The following is an 18,814-nucleotide window of genomic DNA, read 5'->3' as shown; positions in this document are numbered from 1 at the left end:
ACAATCTTTTGGGATTTTAGGTTTCTGGTCGTTTTTAAAATTTCAAATTTTGACATCTATCAATGTCACGCGTTCTTTTTACCCTGTGTTTGACAAAACAACACATGTTTTTGGACCTTATTTCTATATTTCAATAATATTGCAATTTAAAAAGTTTATCACAATGGTAAATAAATTGAAATTATAATGAATATCCAAGGAAATATGACTAGCTAATAATTTTATTGTGTCCTGTTTTAGCCGAAAGCTAAAAAGAAGTTTATAGATCGCAAGAAAGCAGTCACTTTCAATCTAGTTCATAGATCACAAAGAGACCCTCTGGTAGCTGATGAAAGTGCACCACAACGTGTCCTTGTACCGGTAAATGCTAATATACCAGCCAGGAAAGAAAAAGATCCTGTAAGTATATAGATAACCTATGCACAAGTTCAGGTAATAATAAGACTTGTTGAATGGCTATAATTTATTAATCTTACACACATATATAAAATATAGTTTATTATCATATTATCATCAATTAATTATATGTATTTAAATGAACTCACATCACTTGTGTTAGTGTAATAATTTGTTGATATAACTAAAAAAAAAAACAGAATTTACTGCCGTTATTTCATACAAGATCCAACAGTGCTTATCTACTTGAATAAAGTAAATAATTTATTATAGTAATTTTTATTACAATTAATTAGACAATATATAAGTGAGAATAATTTAAAATTGTCATTATTTAGGAATTAACATCAGAGCAAAGGGTTGAAGAGCAGAGAAAATATGGAATATATTTTGACGACGATTATAATTACTTACAACATCTTAAAGACACAAGGGAGGTCACAATGGTGCTACAGCCAGTAAGTATTCTTATCTTTATTAAATTTGTATATTATATACTTTAATGTCTATAATATTTACTGGTGGTATTTATGAATTTACTGGTGGTAGGGCTTTGTGCAAGCTCGTCTGGGTAGGTACCACCCACTCATCAGATATTCTACCGCAAAACAGCAATACTTGATATTGTTGTGTTCCGGTTTGAAGGGTGAATGAGCCAGTGTAATTACAGGCACAAGGGACATAAAATCTTAGTTCCCAAGATTGGTGGCGCATTGTCTATAAGCGATGGTTGACATTTCTTACAATGCCCATGTCTAAGGGCGTTTGGTGACCACTTACCATCAGGTGGCCCATATGCTCGTCCACCTTCCTATTCTATAAAGAAACCCCCCCACTCACACACACACACACCCAAATGTATAATGGCTGTATATTGCGTGTTACAGTAATCACTTACTCATCGACATGACGTCGCTGCCCCTGTACAGCACGGGGTCCTATTCTATAAAAAAAAAAAAAGAAAATATAAACAAAACAAAATATAAATTATGGAAAAAATTATCACTGGTCGCATATTGACGAGTACACTTTAAACAAAATTTAAATAAAGCTCAACAGTATAATCATTTAAGTATTATATATTAAGCTGTACTTTTGGTCTAATAACTAACTCATAATTTTGTCTATAATAAGTTCCCATATTAAAATCCAATACAATAAAAATTTTGTATGGTTTTTGTCAAGGAATTCCAATTGCATATCTCTGTACTAATTATAATACTTTCTTTGAAATTGACAGCTGTAATGGACATCTTGTCAGGAGAATATATAGTATTAGCTTAATATTGTTTGTTTCACTGAAAAACGATCAATTAATTTCATGTTTAATTTTGAAATAATTTATTGTGATTGTAGAAAACCACACACAAACGAAGAGAAAAGCAAACAAATATAAATGATGATCAAGACGATGATGATGCAAATGATATGACGGAGAACATAAAGCTGCCCAGTTCAGTGTTTGCTTCGGAAGTAGAGGAAGATGTTGGATTATTGAATAAAGCCGCTTCACAAGGTATCGATAAGACAAAATATGATAATAGGAAATTATAAACAATTTAGTTTTTAAATTGAGTTTTTGAATTGTTGACTATATCAGTCCAACTATCTACATAAAAAATATAAGGGGAATATGAGTTATTTATGTGAGAATTTCATTAAATTAGTCATAAGTTTTAATTAATTAAATATTAAGTATTCCGTTTACTTATTAAAGAGTTTAATTGTTTTGACAATTACAAAATAATAAAATGAAATGAATACACAAATGTATTGCTAAGCATCACGCAGACAGAAAGAAAGATCAAATCCTAAAATATATGCAATTTTTTACTATTCTATTCTGGAAGAAATTGAATCATATAGAAATGGATTGATGTCCGAGTTGTATTAATAGTACTTTACCAAATAATTAATGGATTCAAATAAAATCTGGGCTTTGGGCAGCCCAAGGGTGCCAATTTCTTCTGTTAAATAAATTACTAATGTGTTGTATTTTTTCAGGGTTATGTTTGGATTTAGACCCCGATGTAGTAGCAGCTTTAGATGAAGACTTTGATTTCGATGACCCTAGCAATCAGCTAGAAGACAACTTCATTGAATTGGCAATGGGTGAAGGTAAGGTTTTTATATGAATATATATTATGCTTTAAGCAATAAATTAGAGGGAAATTAATCATATCTATTAATGAAATTGCAATAATGATAATGTTAGTATATTATATTCTTTGACTTTTATGGGTAATTTCAAATAATATCCTCCTAACAACTTCGATCAGTGGCCATTCTAAAGTTTGAGGTCGAGTTCTCTAACATCCGAGGACTCCACACTAACCTCAACGCTGTCCACCACCATCTCGAGACAGCACGGCCAGCAATGTTGTTTCTCACGGAGACACAAATACTCCGTCCTGCCGATACCAGCTACCTTAATTATCCCGGCTACACGCTTGAAGAATCCTTCAAAGCGAAAGCCGGAGTATGCTTGTTCGTCAGGACGGATGTTTGCTGTCACCGACTGCGCTGCTTGGAGGACCCCTCCTTCTCCATGTTGGTGGTACGTGTGGACCTGGTTCGTCAGAGCCGAGTCTACGTGTGCCTCTACAGATCCCACAATGGTGACTTGGAGACAAGCCGATTATTTGACCATCTTAGTCGGATGGCAGATGCTGCGCAAGAGCAATTTCCTAACGCGGAATTGGTGTTTTTGAGGGGATTGTAATGCTCACCACGAATCCTGGTTGAAATCCCTCAAAACTGACCATGCTGGAAGGACTGCTCATGCTTTTGCTCTCACACATGACTTGACCCAACTGGTTGATCAGCCCACCAGGATCCCAGACATTGATGGGCAAGCACCTTCTCTACTGGACATTCTGCTGACTTCTCACCCGGTGGAATATCAGGTTGTGGTTCAGGCTCCTCTTGGCTCTTTGGATCACAGCCTTATTTCTACCAGAGTGCCACAGGCCAAGCTGCCGCCACTAGCGGTATGCAAACGTCGCGTTTGGCACTATAAGTCGGCGGATTGGGACGGTATGCGCGATTACTATGCGTCGGTCCCTTGGAAGGAACGTTGCTTCAGTGGGAATGACCCGACAGCTAGTGCCGCTGCTGTTACTGGCGAGATCATGCTGGGAATGGAATACTACATTCCTAGATCAGATCTCGTCAGTAGGAGTACGCGTAACCGTTGGTTCACTCGTGAATGTGCCGATGCTGTATCATCTAAGCAGGCGGCATATCGCAAGTGGATCAACGGCTGTATTAGCGGGGCATCTAACATTGACTCACTGAAAGCAAACTATAATAAAAATTCCAAGTCCTATAGAAAGGCATACACGAGAGCGGATGCACAGCGCATTGTACAGATTGGTCATGACCTTGTTTCGCATCCTAGGGGCTCCCGTAGCTTCTGGCGTCTGACCAAGTCTGTGCAAAACAATTTCTGCCAACCTTCGCTGCCACCGCTCAGAAATCCGGACGGATCGCTAGCTCACAGTCCGCAAGAGCAAGCTGATCTCCTGGCTAAACTCTTTGCCGACAATTCCGTCATCGATGATTGTAGTGCACTGCCACCTACAATACCTGCATGTGGCCATACGATGCCTGACATTAAAATCAGGCAACGTGATGTGCGTGCGGAGCTGCAATCACTTGATGTACGGAAAGCTAGCGGTCCCGATGGAATACCAGCCATAGTGCTGAAGAAGTGCGCAGCGGAGCTGTCTCCTGTGTTAACGCGCCTGTTCCAACTTTCTCTCTCTTCGGGAAGTGTGCCGGAGGCTTGGAGAAGAGCTAATGTGCAAGCGGTTCCCAAAAAAGGGGATCGGTCTGACCCGGCAAATTATCGGCCAATAGCTATCACCTCAGTACTTTGTAAGGTGATGGAACGGATTTTAAACAACCAACTGATCCATTACCTAGAAGATCACTGTCTAATTAATGATCGTCAGTACGGGTTTCGACCAAAACGGTCCACAGGTGATCTTCTAGCGTACGTAACACACCTCTGGGGTGAAGCTATCGACAAGCATGGAGAATCGTTGGCTGTCAGCCTCGATATCTCCAAGGCTTTCGACAGGGTCTGGCACAGAAGTCTTCTCTCCAAGCTACCGGCATATGGTCTGCCTGCTCAGCTATGCACCTGGATTGCCAGCTTCCTACACAAGCGTAGCCTTCGTGTTTTAGTTGATGGTTGCGCTTCACAATTCTATGTAGTGAATGCTGGGGTCCCCCAGGGATCTGTGCTATCTACCACACTCTTTCTTTTGCATATCAATGATATGCTCTCCCTTGGGAACATACATTGCTATGCAGATTATAGTACAGTGCATGGTGGATACCACGGACGCGCAGTGGCTGGGCGGGCGGAAACTGAGGAGAGGCGGGAGAATCTTGTCATTGAACTCGATAGGACGTTAGAGCTCATTGCCAAATGGGGTTCTGATAATCTTGTTGAGTTTAATGCCAAGAAAACACAGGTATGCGCTCTTACAGCGAAAAAGTCACCATTTTACCCTCATCCCTCCCTCTGTGGCATACCGCTGATGATACAAAGCAAAATCGCCATGCTGGGGATGGACGTTCGCTGCGACCTTAGTCCAAGGGATTACATCGAGGCTGTTATAAAAACAGCTTCACGGAAACTCGGAGTTCTGAACAAGGTGCGGCGCTTTTTCACGCCACAACAACTGTGCCTGTTGTACAAAACACAGGTACGGTCTTGCGTGGAATATTGCTCGCACCTTTGGGATGGCTCCGCTAAGTACCTACTTGAGGCCTTGGACCGGTTGCAGCGACGTGCCGTACGCATTATTGGCGACGTAAAGGTCACAAACACCCTTGAACCTTTACAATTGCGTCGTGAGATAGCAGCACTGAGCGCTTTCTATCGACTGTATCACGGCGAGTGCTCTGAGGAATTATTCTCTCTAATTCCTGCTTCCCCCTTCCTTCTTAAGTCCACGCGAGCTGGTTCTCGATGTCACCGCCTTACTGTGACATCAATTCCATCGCGAACAAAGAAATTTGGCAACTCCTTTCTTTGTCGCACTTCCAAAAAATGGAATTCCTTACCAGCTCACGTGTTCCCCTCCTCTTACAACCCGGGTTCCTTCAAACGAGGCGTGAAGAGGCATCTTGCGGGCCGGCAAGGCGATGGCGGCTAGTGCAGAACGTTTTTCCCGTCTGTACTGGCCGTCGTCGCGTTTGGACTCTACTACCACTTACCATCAGGTGGAGTAGAGTCATTTGCCATCCCGGACAAAAAAAAAAAAAAAAGTGAGACTAGTCAGATATTAAAGTGCAAGATTGTGTGAGCAATCAGAAGCATGATACTGTTAGTCGTCATAATACGATGAGAATTACTCATACAGATCAGACACACAACAAAGTTCCTCATTATTGTGATAGTTATCAGATTAGATATCTTAGACACTATAACACTGCCACATATATAACTCCAGGACTGCTATTTAAAATATCAAAGCCTGACCGAACCTGGTACGAGCCAGCTATAATACTAGCTAGTGTAGTGTAAATAAGGTTTAATTTTCCATTTGTTAATTTGTATCTTATATTAGGTGGTGACGATGAGGAATATGATGATGAAGCCGACAGCATCTCTGGTGATGATGATTCCGACAAAGCATTCGCTTCTGATCTCGATTCAGATGATGATAGCAATAGATCACAGGTAAATTATCATTTATAAATAGTAAACTAAAAGCAGCAAAACTAAAAGACAAGACACTAAAGAAATATATATATTAATATTAGCAAAACCCAGCAGACAATGTCCTACATGTATACATGTATGCAATGTGTCTACAGCGCAATCTAGTAGTAAATTACAATAAAGTGGATAGTATCAAAACCTCCATGAAAAAGTACATACATATGCCAGCTCGGTGATCGTCAAACATTATCAAATATTATTAATCTCAAACAAATATATAAAATTTCATATTTAGTAAATGACAGACAATAACCAAAATAAGATAACCATAATAATAATTATTAATAAATTATATTTTGATTTAGAATATTTTATATGTAAGTTTTAACGTAAAGTATTAATTATATTATATGTGATTGATGGATCACAAACCTCAATACATAAGTTAACAATATAAGGTGTTACTTTTTTCACACTGAGTATACTCTGCTTTGTGTTCGGTACAAAAAATCCAGTCACCACTTGGCTCACAGCGGAACTTGAGATGTTGTGTATTTCAGGAGCACAGATCTAAGGTTCACAAATCGATATGGATATGCAGCTTTAGAATAGACACATGTATTTTTGCAAACACCCTCTGTGTTCACACTCTCATAATCCCATGGAACTGCAAATCCGACACGACCAGTAAGAGTTCAGGCGCTTACGCCGTTATGCCTTTCGTGGTACACTTTCAACGTTTAAACAGAAATATTCGACAGAAAAACAAAATGTTTTCATTGGTCAACCCAGTGTTTGAATCCAAGTTCTTGGGTCTGTGGCCTTGTAAGCTATTCAAAATAATTACTTTAAAGATTTAAACTTGTTTATGCATAACCTTAAAACATATACAATATAAATCTATACAACACTATTTACATTATTATTCCTATTTTGTTTATTTTCAAACTCTAATCTTAAAAGTTTAATTTCTAAATCTAGTTTTTCAGTTTTTTTGTCAAAATAACGAGCTATGGCTAGGTTACGAGCTAACCGTCCATCGTGGTCTGTTTTCTTTTTATCTGAAATACACATAATAATAATTATTTATTATATAATTGTCAGTTTTAGCACAATGTTGTGTTTTTTAACTTGGTTCCACAAATTTTAATAAGCATAATCAATATCAAATAGCAGCTACTAATTCACCTATCTTTTTTAATTTCAATTGATCCGATAGAGGCATGCCAAAGTAAAGTTTAGGACTCTCTGGCTCAGTGGTATTCTCTTCTTGATTTGCTACTATTTTTCTTTTCCTTGTCTGTATGTCTACTATAAAAATAATTATAATAATATATAAATTTATATTATTAAAATAATTATAATTTAGATGTTGCTAAGAAAGAATTAAAACAAACAACACACCAAGTAACATTAATAAGATTATATAAAAGGCATTACTTTTTGAAATAATTAAAAATGTCGAAACCCATATCTGCTGTTGGTCATCATATAATTGTGTCATTCGAGTTAATTTATTGTTGATTTTTGTCCTAGTTTTTTTTTACTTATACTAATTTAAAAAATTGACATGGGTTTCGATATGCTCACCGTAATACATTAATATAATAATATTAACGACAAGGTAGTAGAAAAATGTAATACCTTTGCTAGGAGTTTCAATTAAAACTTCGACATCATCTGGGAGGATATGTCTCTCGTCATCAGCGACAAAAACATCTTCATATACATGTGTCCCATCAACAGTATCCGACTTATTATCACCATCCACCTCAGTATTCCCACAACCATTTCCATCATTTCCAAATGGGATAACAATACTAGTGCTAGCGGACCCTAGGAGACTTGATACCTTTTCTAAAATATCATCCGGTGGTATGGCATCAGGTTCACCATCAGTCTATGAAAAGTAATAAAAATACCAAGAAATTAACCAATTAGATTTAAAATACAATTATCAATATTAAGGAACAAATGAAAAGAAAGTAACAATCTAACTTTTTTTTTTAAGTCGGCATACTCGGAGATATCGTGTCCTAAAGTCTGTTAGATATCATAAATCAGTTAATACAAACTATAACTAATATTTGAAATAATTTTATCTATTTAGGTTACCTTTAAATTATTCATTCTTATTTGTTGACTTCGTTTCCGGGCCGCCTTTTTTAAGTTATCCCATTTTAATTTCAATTGTACCTTGGACCTTGGAATGTAACAGTTCTTGGCATTAAATGTAGATGTCAAAGTTGTCCATGTATCCTCCTTGGTCTTGTTTGTTGTGGCATTCGTCTCTTTGCTGGTCAAGATTGGGTTGCTTTGAATTAAATCAATTAACAAAGCCACCTCATCCTTGGTCATGATCTTCTTAGATTTCTATAAATTACATGATTAATCAATTTATGTTTGCATTAAGAAAGTATGTTTTTTTTTATAGAATAGGTAGGCAGACGAGCATATGGGCCACTTGATGGTCCAACGCCCATAGACATTGGCATTGTAAGAAATGTTAACCATAGCTCACATTGCCAATGCCCTACTAACCTTGGGAACTAAGATGTTATGTCCCTTGTGCCTGTAATTACACTGCCTCACTCACACTTCAAACCGGAACACAACAATACCATTACAAATACAGTTGTTTTCCTGATGAGTGCATAGTACCTACCCAGACAAACTGGCATAAAGCCCTACCACCAGTAAATGTTATGATATAAATTACAGTAACAGCCTGTTAATATCCCACTGCTGGGCTAAGGCCTCGTCTGTTATGATATAAATTACTTACCGGTATATTATCCATTATATCCATCTTGCTGATATTTTATAAACAAAAAGTAACGTTTCTATTATCTATATATAATGTAAAATTATTTTAGGAAAAATTGGAATTTAATTTTGTTCACTTTGACACTAATGACAAAATTATTTAATTAAAAAATAAAATAATATCTTCAGCTAAATTAAATACTATAAATAATTTATTCTCGTTTATTTATTTGTTAATAAATAATTGATTTAAATAAAAATTACATTGTTGTAATAACAGCAAAGAGCAATAAATGCCATCGGTAGGTATGTGACGTAATAACTTATAGAAACAAACTTATGGGGTAGTTACTTATTACTTAAAAACGATTGGTTACTGATTTTTAATAAAAAAAAATGGTGTAAATGCTAAGGTGAGTGAGAATTGATGTGTAAGTAACAATTTTTACGCTGACGTCATCTTACGCTCGAATCTTACGGTGACGTCATCTGACGCTCGAAGTTTCAATTAGCCATTACTGTGTATCGAGCTTTAAGATGTTTATAACAATAGTTTGTTAAATAAAAATAATCGAATCTGGCATTAAAACCGTAAACAATCGCGAAGTTAGCCTTAGAGTTTGACAGTTGACACTTTACAGTACTACCAACATCCTAAAGATAATTGTAAGTTCCGTTCTACGTTCTAATTAAACGTTTTGTTATTGCTTTAAACTGTGACAACAAAAATTAAACTTGAAATAAAAAAGCAAATAAATATAAATAATGGCAGTAATAATAAAAAAAACGCAAATATAAATAAAAAATAAACCACTGTTGAAAATATGTTATTGTATTAAAATTCACAGAGTTTTAAAACTTAACGCATTAATTCGTGGAACGATAGCGGAATCCACTAATGCACCGCTATCACTCCACAAATTAATGCGCTACTTTTATATAAAACATATACATTGAAATATTATATATTGTATGTATTATTATGTAATTTGGCATGAAACTTCAACACTAAAGAAGCATATTAAATAATTTCTCAGAGAGTTGAACAGATTAAAAGATTATTACATGTATGTACATATGATGGAAGAAAAAGAGTACTTTTAAGTTTCTGATTCTTCGCGATAAAATCTACATTTTCAATTTGTATAATAAAATAGCAACAGCCTGTCCAATGCCGGTTGGTGGATACACATTCAGGTTACCTCACGATCTTTTCCTTCACCGATAATGAATTATAAACACAAATTAAGCACACGAAAAATCAGTGGTCTTCACCTGGATTTGAACCCATGCTCATCTCGGCTTTTTATATACGTATGATGAATGATAAAGATTAACTTGTGAGTTTATTTCTGATTCTTCACGATGGAATCGACATTCTAATTTTTGATAGTTTTAAGTTTAAATTGTCTTGTAAAATTACGATAATGAATCCTTATAAGAGCGGGCTATTTGAATAAAGTATATTTTTAATTTTGTTAAGAAGTTTTTTTTTTTTTTTTCAGGAGCGAAGACCTAATATGCCATCATGGGGTGACAAGGATGACACCAAATCTCGATTCTCCCAATATTCCATGTCGTCGAGTGTAATCAAACGAAATGAAGGTTTATCATTGCTAGATAATAAATTTGAAAGGGTCAGTATGTTTTTTTTTATAATAGGAAGGCGGACGAGCTTATGGGCCACCTGATGGTAAGTGGTCACCAACGCCTATAGACATTGGCATTGTAAGAAATGTTCACAATCGCTTACATCACCAATGCGCTACCAACCTTAAGAACTAAGATGTTACGTCCCTTGTGCCTTTAACTACACTGGCCCACTCACCCTTCAAACCGGATCACAATAATACCAAGTACTGCTGTTTTGCGGTAGAATATCTGATGAGTAGGTGGTACCTACCCAGACGAGCTTGCACAAAGCTCTACCACCAGTAATGTGTTGTTTTATATATATTCTATTATTAATTTATTTGCCAAGCAAGCCCAGCTCTGTGAATAGAAGACGCCCGTGTGACACACAAGCTTATTATTATTAAATTAGTTACCTTAATACAGTGATTCTCATCCTTTTTTTTTGTTGTTGCACACTTTTAACAATTTCAAAATTTGGTGGCACACAAAAAAAATAAGTTTAAAAATTATTTACTTACCTATACACACTGCGTAAAATAGATTACGAACCCAATCAAATTTTATGGATTTAAATATTTTTTCCTGTTAAAAGAATTTTTCTTTTTTAAATTATATTATTTAATAATATTAAATATATTTGAATTATATTATATCTAAAATTTGGCGGCATACTATTAGAATTTCGCGGCACAAAATAGTGCCGCGGAACAGTGGTTGGTGGAACAGAATCACTGTCTTAGTACCTTTACTATAAGGCTTATTATAGTACAGGATTATATAAATGATAGAAGAGCTTGGAGTTACTATTCGTTTATGTTCATACAGGATACATAAATATAATATACATATATATATGATTATTATATTTTAATTTTTTTGATTGTTAAATAGTATAACTATGGAGATTCCTTTCGGTAGATTATCTACATTCCGAACCGGTGGTATTTTATTATTATTTATTATTTATTAAAATTGTTAAATGACGATTCAAAAGTGCTTGTAAGAGCGTACTTGAATATAATATATATTGACTTTTTTAACGCTGGAAAACGCATTAAACGCAATTTCCCCCACGGGAACAGTGGGGAGGTATGTGGGGCTCGCCGGTGTCCAAGGCGCCGAGTGTGCCCCGAACATCGGAATACCCACTAAAAAACCAGCGGTACCCTTTCCTTCTTAACGAGGAGCGCCACGGGATCGCTTTCGCATGCTACCGTGTATATAATTTATATTGACCTGACAAATTGTAACTATAATAATTATAATAATAAATTTTTATTTACACCCGAAAGAATAATATACAGAATTTGTTTACAGTATTATCGAAATCTAGGGTTTTTATTTACATTAGCAACACTGCAACTGTTTAAGCTATTCGACTCAAGCCTCATGTTAGTGACCAAAATTTTATATATTTGGGATTTATCGTGATGTTACCATTTCATTAAGAAAGATTCCAATCGGCCGTATTGTCATCTGAAATTTATCGTGTAATCATTGCAAACTTAAATATAAAATGTGTTTACAGATGTTCGCCGAATACGACGACACAGAAGTAGGCGCGTTGGACTTGGAAGAAATAGAGGGTTTTATGCCGGAGTCACACGATATGCTGCTCAGGGCGGCTGAGGAGTTTGAGGAGTCACGGAGGAGATACCAGCTCGATAAGGAGAAAGAAATAGCAAGGTACGAGATATATATATATAAATCATCTGTCAAAGATGCCCTTTGCATCGGATTTAAGCGGCATCGCGAAGGCACTTGCGTTCATGACTGAAAAGACCAATGCGGGAGAGGATCCTTCGGCCGCACTCGCGACAAGTGTATGCGCTCCCAGATGGGCGGGGGTTTGAAGCCCCCTCATGACGCCTAGTGCGTTTTTCTTTTAGTAATTTAAACCAGGCATCGTCATGCTTTGATTGACCTTCGTGAATAAGGCGTCGCCACTTGGCACGGTCCTCTGCCAGTTCCTCCCATCGATTGCTAGGGATGTTAAACGCAACCATATCACGCTTAGCGCAATCTTTGTAACGGAGCATAGGCCGCCCAACAGACTTTTGTGCATCCGCAACCTCTCCCAGTAGTATTTGCCTTGGAAGACGAGTCTGCACCATTCGATGCACGTGTCCCAGCCACTGTAACCGTTTTTTTTGAGAATGGCCATGATGCTAAGCAGCTGTGCCTCGCCTAGAACAGACTCGTTTGTCACGCGATCCTGCCATGTGATGCCCAGAATGTTCCGAAGACAGCACAAGTGAAATGTGTTTAGTCGGCGTTCTTGTTTTGCGTACGTTGTCCACGTTTCTGCTCCATACAAGTGCGCTCAGGACACATGATTGGTAAACAAGCATTTTCGTTTTTACCGTAAGGTGTCTGTTATCCCAAGCCCTTGTACAGAGCCTCCCGAACGTAGAGGCTGCTTTGCCGATGCGGAAGTCGATTTCTGCATCAAGCGAGAGATTCCTCGACAAATGCGACCCAAGGTAGCAAAATTTGTTAACCACCTGTAAAGGTGCGCCGTTAAGCAAGATGACTGGTTGCTCTAAACATCCTTGCGCTAAAATAACGGTCTTCTTGCAGTTTATGGACATTGAAAAGAGGTCGCACGCTCTGGCAAATTTGTCCATTAGACTCTGGAGTTGAGCTTGGTCATGAGCAACGAAGGCAGCGTCGTCAGCGAAGAGGAGACTATCTACAAATAGGTCCTCCCTGTGGCGTTTAGACTTGAGCGTTGAGATGTTGTACCATCGGTTCGCGTGTGTAAGTGGAGGCCTTGCTGTTCATCTCCAAAAGCAACCTTCAGAAGCACCGAGAAGAATATTTCGAACAAGGTGGGGGCCAGTGCACAACCTTGACGAACACCACGGCGTACGTCGAATGGCGTGGATGTGTTGCCATTGTACAGGACGGTGACTTCCATATCTTCGTGGAACGATTGCACTATTCTTAGGAGTTTTGGGGGGCATCCAATTCTGACAAGAACCGGTACAACCCTTATCTGCTCACGGAGTTAAAAGCCTTGTTTAGGTCTACAAATGCAATGACTAGGGGGGTATGTTGCTCCCTACACTTTTCTTGTAGCTGTCTGAGTGAAAATATCATGTCGACAGTTGACCGTTGAGACCTAAAACCACATTGTGCCTCAGGGTACACGCGGTCGGCGAGCCTTTGTAGTTTGCCTAAAATGGCCCTGGCAAAGGCTTTACCGACGATGCTAAGAAGAGATATTCCGCGGTAACAATTGCAGTCGCCACGATCGCCTTTGCCTTTATAAAGAGTGACGATGTTAGCATCTCGCATATCCTCAGGGACGTAGTTTTCTTCCCAGCACTTAGCCTGGTGGTTATGAAGGATGGGCAAGAGGAACTCAAGCTTGACGACTTCGGTGACAACATCGTGTTTTCCGGGTACGAGATAAGAACAGTAATATCCATTTGTAACCACATTTTTGCTTTGCTATCGCCTTCAGAAAATTTGTAATAATATTATTTTTATAATAAAATAATCGATACAAAAAAAAAATTGGGTTATTTGCCTCTTTGTTGCCTGAAAAGACTCAGGTCTCAATTATATCATTAATTTCTCACAGCGCCTGGATATTAAATATAATATTTTTTTCAGTACAGTACAGTAACAGCCTGTTAATGTCCCACTGCTGGGCTAAGGCCTCCTCTCCCTTTTGAGGAGAAGGTTTGGAGCTTATTCCACCACGCTGCTCCAATGCGGGTTGGTAGAATACACATGTGGCAGAATTTCAATGAAATTAGACAGATGCAGGTTTCCTCACGATGTTTTCCTTCACCGTTAAGCACGAGATGAATTATAAACACAAATTAAACACATGAAAATTCAGTGGTGCTTGCCCGGGTTTGAACCCACGATCATCGGTTAAGATTCACGCGTTCTTACCACTAGGCCAACTCTGCTTTTTTTTCAGTACACCCCCTTATTATGTATATTATTTTACAGGATACAACGCTTGCAGGAAATCGAAGAAGAGTCCGAGGATGATGATCTGGTCACATTGGAAGTTGAGCCGAAAGAGAAGTGGGACTGTGAAACGATATTGTCGACATACTCCAACTTGTACAACCATCCTAAAATTATCGAAGAGCCGAAGGTATGTATTAGAATTTGTTACTCTGATAATACTGTGTATTGCGCAGACACAAGGGACATATTAAGCTCGGGCTTGGCAAATCTGTGTGTGTAAGTGGTTTATAATTCTTGCAGTACCATGCTATGGATACTGGTGGTAGGGCTTTGTGCAAGCTCGTCTGGGTAGATACCACCCACTCATCAGATATTCTACCCCAAAACAGCAGTACTTGTAATTGTTGTGTTCCGGTTTGAAGGGTGAGTGAGCCAGTGTAATTACAGGCACAGGGGACATAAAATCTTAGTTCCCAAGGTTGGTGGCGCATTGGCTATGTAAGCGATGGTTGACATTTCTTACTATGCCAATGTCTAAGGGCGTTTGGTGACCACTTACCATCAGGTGGCCCATATGCGCGTCCGCCTTCCTATTCTATAAAAAAAATGGTGACCACTTACCACCACGTGGCACGTGACCCGTACTCGTCTTCAAATGTATAAAGAACATTGCTAATAGTTGGAGATTTAAATCGTTACTTTTTTTTAAATAACATATTTTAAACATTTTTCGATTATTTTAGTTTATATTTCATTGCATTCACCGTTACAGATTAATACGTGCTAGAATCTCGGTTCGTTAGAAATCATATAGAGCCTATTCCGATCGATACATATAAATAAGACATAAATTCGCATATTCCATGCGATATCTCTGCTATATTATGCACAATAACTGCCTCGTTCGTCTAGTATCTTGATATAAGGCCGCAGACCCGGAGGTCCTGGGTTCGATTCCCAGGTCGGGCCAATAAAAAAGTTATTGGGTTTTTCTATTAGAAAATTCTCAGTAGCAGCCCGGAGTCTGGAAGTTTATAGTGTGTACACTCCCGTGCCTCGGAAAGCACGTAAAGCCGTTGGTCCTGCGCCTGAACTCTTTCCGGTCGTGTCGGAATGCCGTCCCATCGGATTATGAGACTTAGGGAATAGAGAGTGCACCTGTGTTTGCGCACACACTTGTGCACTATAATATCTCCTGCGTAGTTGGCTAATCTCACTTGAGATTGGCCGCCGTGGCCGAAATCGGTCTGGAGGACATTATTATTATTATTATTATAAACTACAAACAGTTCTTTATTAATATATATTTATTTATAATACAATACTCCTCCACTAAACTACTTATTTAATTTAAGTTTATAATAATCTGGACCATTGATATTGAGTAATTTTAAATAAATCATAAATCGTAAAATATTTTTTTTTTCAGAAACCAAAAAAAATAAGAATAAATAAAAAAACAGGATTACCTGAAGACACTCTCGGTAAAGATAACAAGCTAACAATGAAATCACTTGCGAAATTCAACGAGATGAACGATGAAGCTAATGACATCTCCGATGAGGATGGACGGACCAATGCTGAAACTGTTTTGTCTACATTGAGTGTTTTATCTATAAGGTATTACAAAACAAATTGATATAATCCATCTATATATACTAATATTATAATTGTACCTGTAATACATTCATAATTTGAAATATCAAAACTTATCATACAACTGTCACCAAACTCCAAAACTCACAATTCTCTCCTCACCTCAACTCACTGCAACACTCCACTTCACTCCGCTAACAATATCTTTTCTGCTAACCTTATAATATTTACAATATACGGGGAGTGCACATAACAGTGGTGTTATCAAAGTCACAAGGGACCGTACCGTCTGTTATTTTTTTTTTTAAATAGTATAGAAAAGCAGACGAGCATATGAGTACCTGATGATGATGGTAAGTGGTCACCAACGCCCATAGACATTGGCATTGTAAGAAATGTTAACCATCGCTTACATCACCAATGCGCCACCAAGGTTGGCCTTAGGAACTAAGATGTTATGTCCTTTGTGCGTGTAATTACACTGGCTCACCCACCCTTCAAACCAGAACACAACCATACCAAGTACTACTGTTTTGCGGTGCTGTTTTTCTATAATATATTAAAAAGAAAGACTAATATTTTTTTATTTACTTATTTATTACTTTTAACATATATATCTTACATCTTATAACTGTTTGTTTTTTTCAGACCTAAAGAAGAAACACCAGAAGAGAAGAAGGAGAGGAAACGTCTACTCAAAGAATACAGGAAAGAGAGGAGAGTTGAGAAGAAAGCAAACAAAGAAGTGTTCAAAGAAGAGAAGAAGCGACAGGAGAAGATTATGATGAATAATAGAAATAATGTTCAAGGGAACAGAATATTGTAAATAAGAATAATAATCATTTTTTATTTACATACGGTATTTTATTAATGACTTGCGTTTTTTAGGGGATGATTAATTGGGACGTCACGTATACAGTAACAGCCTGTTAATGTCCCACTGCTGGGCTAACGCCTCTTCTCCCTTTTGAGGAGAAGGTTTGGAGTTTATTCCACCACGCTGCTCCAATGCACCCGCAGTGGTGGTGAATTTCAGTGAAATTAGAAAGGCTTCCTCACGATATTTTCCTTCACCTTCAAGCACGAGATGAATTTGTCTTTATATTAATCACAAATGAAGCACATGAAAATTCAGTGGTGCTTGCCCGGGTTTGAACCCACGATCATCGGTTAAGATTCACGCGCTCTTACCACTGGGCCATCTCGGCTTTATTAACAAGCAGTAATATGAATACACCTGCAATTTAATTAGGAATAATTAAAAGAAAAATCATGATAAAGTATATTCTATTTTAAGAGCAACGAACGCCTTTAATATATAAATATACCATTTTATTAACGTTATCTGAAAAAAAATTTTTTTTTTTCAAATCGGGCGGTAAACCGAAATATATATGGAGATAAGCGCGTTCACGCGAACACACAAGTTATCAGCTCTATTGACATAAAACGTTAACAAAATTCTGTGTGTATTTACCTCGAATTAACTGTTGAAATTGTTTATTAGAATTATTATGTATGTATATGAGAAAGCAATTTTCCCTTTCTTAGCACTGCCATTTTTTTTAAGAAATTTAAGTGTACAACTTGGGTTAGATGTGGTATACAATAGCACAAGGAACAAGATCGATCCCGCGACTTTACATAGCTAGGCGGCCTATAAATCGTTGCGCTATTTACGCTCAACCGTTTTCGCAACTCTCAAAACGTTAACAAACACATTATAAAAAAAAACTGTCTAAAGAGTTGTTAAAGATTTTTTTTTTTTTATAGAATAGGAAGGCGGACGAGCATATGGGCCACCTGATGGTAAGTGGTCACCAACGCTCTTAGACATTGGCATTGTAAGAAATGTCAACCATCGCTTACATATCCAATGCGCCACCAACCTTGGGAACTAAGATTTTATGTCCCTTGTGCCTGTAATTACACGGGCTCACTCACCCTTCAAACCGGAACACAACAATATCAAGTATTGCTGTTTTGCGGTAGAATATCTGATGAGTGGGTGGTACCTACCCAGACGAGCTTGCACAAAGCCCTACCACCAGTAAATTAGGAGTGGGTACGAGTTACGAGCATTTTCATAACAATATTTATTTAAGAAAAACAACAGCATGATACAAAATATGTTTACATTAAAATACAATATACAGCCAATAGATCCAATTACTGTTTTCCATCGAATTATGCAAACCTAATAACAGTTAACAGAAGTAGCAACACAATTTTGACAAATAAAATATAAATGTAACAAAATAATAATGAGTTAAAAAAAAAACAGTAAAATTCGATTAGGCGACACAGACTATGTTGTGGGTGAATGTGGTTACACTGTTATTTGTGAGTGTGTAAATTATTGTATATAGTGTGTAAGTAGTAATAGGCCTTATTAGTTATAAAGTCTATGTGATTATTTAAAAATAGTTTCGAGTCTAGGAGAACACCTAAATCAAAAATCAGGTTAGTTTTCTTTAAGGGAACGCTAGTCATTGTATAATTAAAAGTAGTGCTCTTAATTTTTTGGGTAAAAGTAATTTGCAAGCGTTTATTTACATTAATGGTGAGTGGTGTTCATTATATAATAATTGTATAATCTATTCAAATCGCTCTGTATTAAAATACAATCTTCTATTTTGTTAATTTTTTTATAAACTTTTTTATCATCGGCGAACATTAAGTTTGAATATTTAAAGCAAGCACCAATATCAAACAAATAGGTATTATAGAGAAGAGGCCCCAAGTGTGACCCCTGAGGGACACCAGAAATAATATCAACGTAGTCAGAACAAGAGCCACCAATTCTTA

General features: G+C 37.4%; 2 protein-coding genes across 3 annotated transcripts; one reads left to right on the top strand and one right to left on the bottom strand.

Annotated features, from left to right (window-relative positions):
- Positions 1-88: 88 nt before the first annotated feature.
- Positions 89-16,859, top strand: LOC126777069 (protein LTV1 homolog). Its single transcript, XM_050499938.1, has 11 exons — positions 89-166; positions 241-399; positions 735-854; positions 1,753-1,912; positions 2,401-2,514; positions 5,982-6,094; positions 10,348-10,479; positions 12,006-12,163; positions 14,447-14,597; positions 15,840-16,030; positions 16,655-16,859. Exons 1-11 carry the CDS (start codon positions 164-166, stop codon positions 16,830-16,832), a joined length of 1,479 nt encoding a protein of 492 aa, XP_050355895.1. The 5' UTR covers positions 89-163; the 3' UTR covers positions 16,833-16,859.
- On the bottom strand, positions 6,190-9,460 carry LOC126777103 (uncharacterized). 2 transcript variants are annotated; one of them, XM_050499996.1, is made up of 6 exons: positions 9,321-9,460; positions 8,862-8,889; positions 8,192-8,449; positions 7,721-7,976; positions 7,265-7,387; positions 6,190-7,137 (listed from the first exon to the last, which is right to left on the bottom strand). In XM_050499996.1, the coding sequence occupies exons 1-6, from the start codon at positions 9,329-9,331 to the stop codon at positions 6,977-6,979; spliced, it is 837 nt and encodes a 278-aa protein (XP_050355953.1). In that variant the 5' UTR covers positions 9,332-9,460; the 3' UTR covers positions 6,190-6,976. The 2 variants fall into 2 exon arrangements, with proteins under 2 accessions (XP_050355953.1, XP_050355954.1); XM_050499997.1 differs by having other exon boundaries at positions 7,265-7,384.
- Positions 16,860-18,814: the final 1,955 nt, after the last annotated feature.

The sequence above is a fragment of the Nymphalis io genome, chromosome 22 (assembly GCF_905147045.1).
Source record: "Nymphalis io chromosome 22, ilAglIoxx1.1, whole genome shotgun sequence".
Taxonomy (NCBI): domain Eukaryota; kingdom Metazoa; phylum Arthropoda; class Insecta; order Lepidoptera; family Nymphalidae; genus Nymphalis; species Nymphalis io.
Note: the sequence above shows the minus strand (reverse complement) of the source record. Positions and strands in the feature narration are given on the sequence as shown.

Coding starts and splice junctions, on each gene's coding strand:
- LOC126777069 (XM_050499938.1), top strand. Junction 2,515..5,981: donor TGAATTGGCAATGGGTGAAG/GTAAGGTTTTTA, acceptor ATCTTATATTAG/GTGGTGACGATGAGGAATAT. Junction 6,095..10,347: donor ATGATAGCAATAGATCACAG/GTAAATTATCAT, acceptor TTTTTTTTTCAG/GAGCGAAGACCTAATATGCC.
- LOC126777103 (XM_050499996.1), bottom strand. Junction 7,388..7,720: donor AATTGAAACTCCTAGCAAAG/GTATTACATTTT, acceptor TTATTTTTATAG/TAGACATACAGACAAGGAAA. Junction 7,138..7,264: donor ATTGAAATTAAAAAAGATAG/GTGAATTAGTAG, acceptor TGTGTATTTCAG/ATAAAAAGAAAACAGACCAC.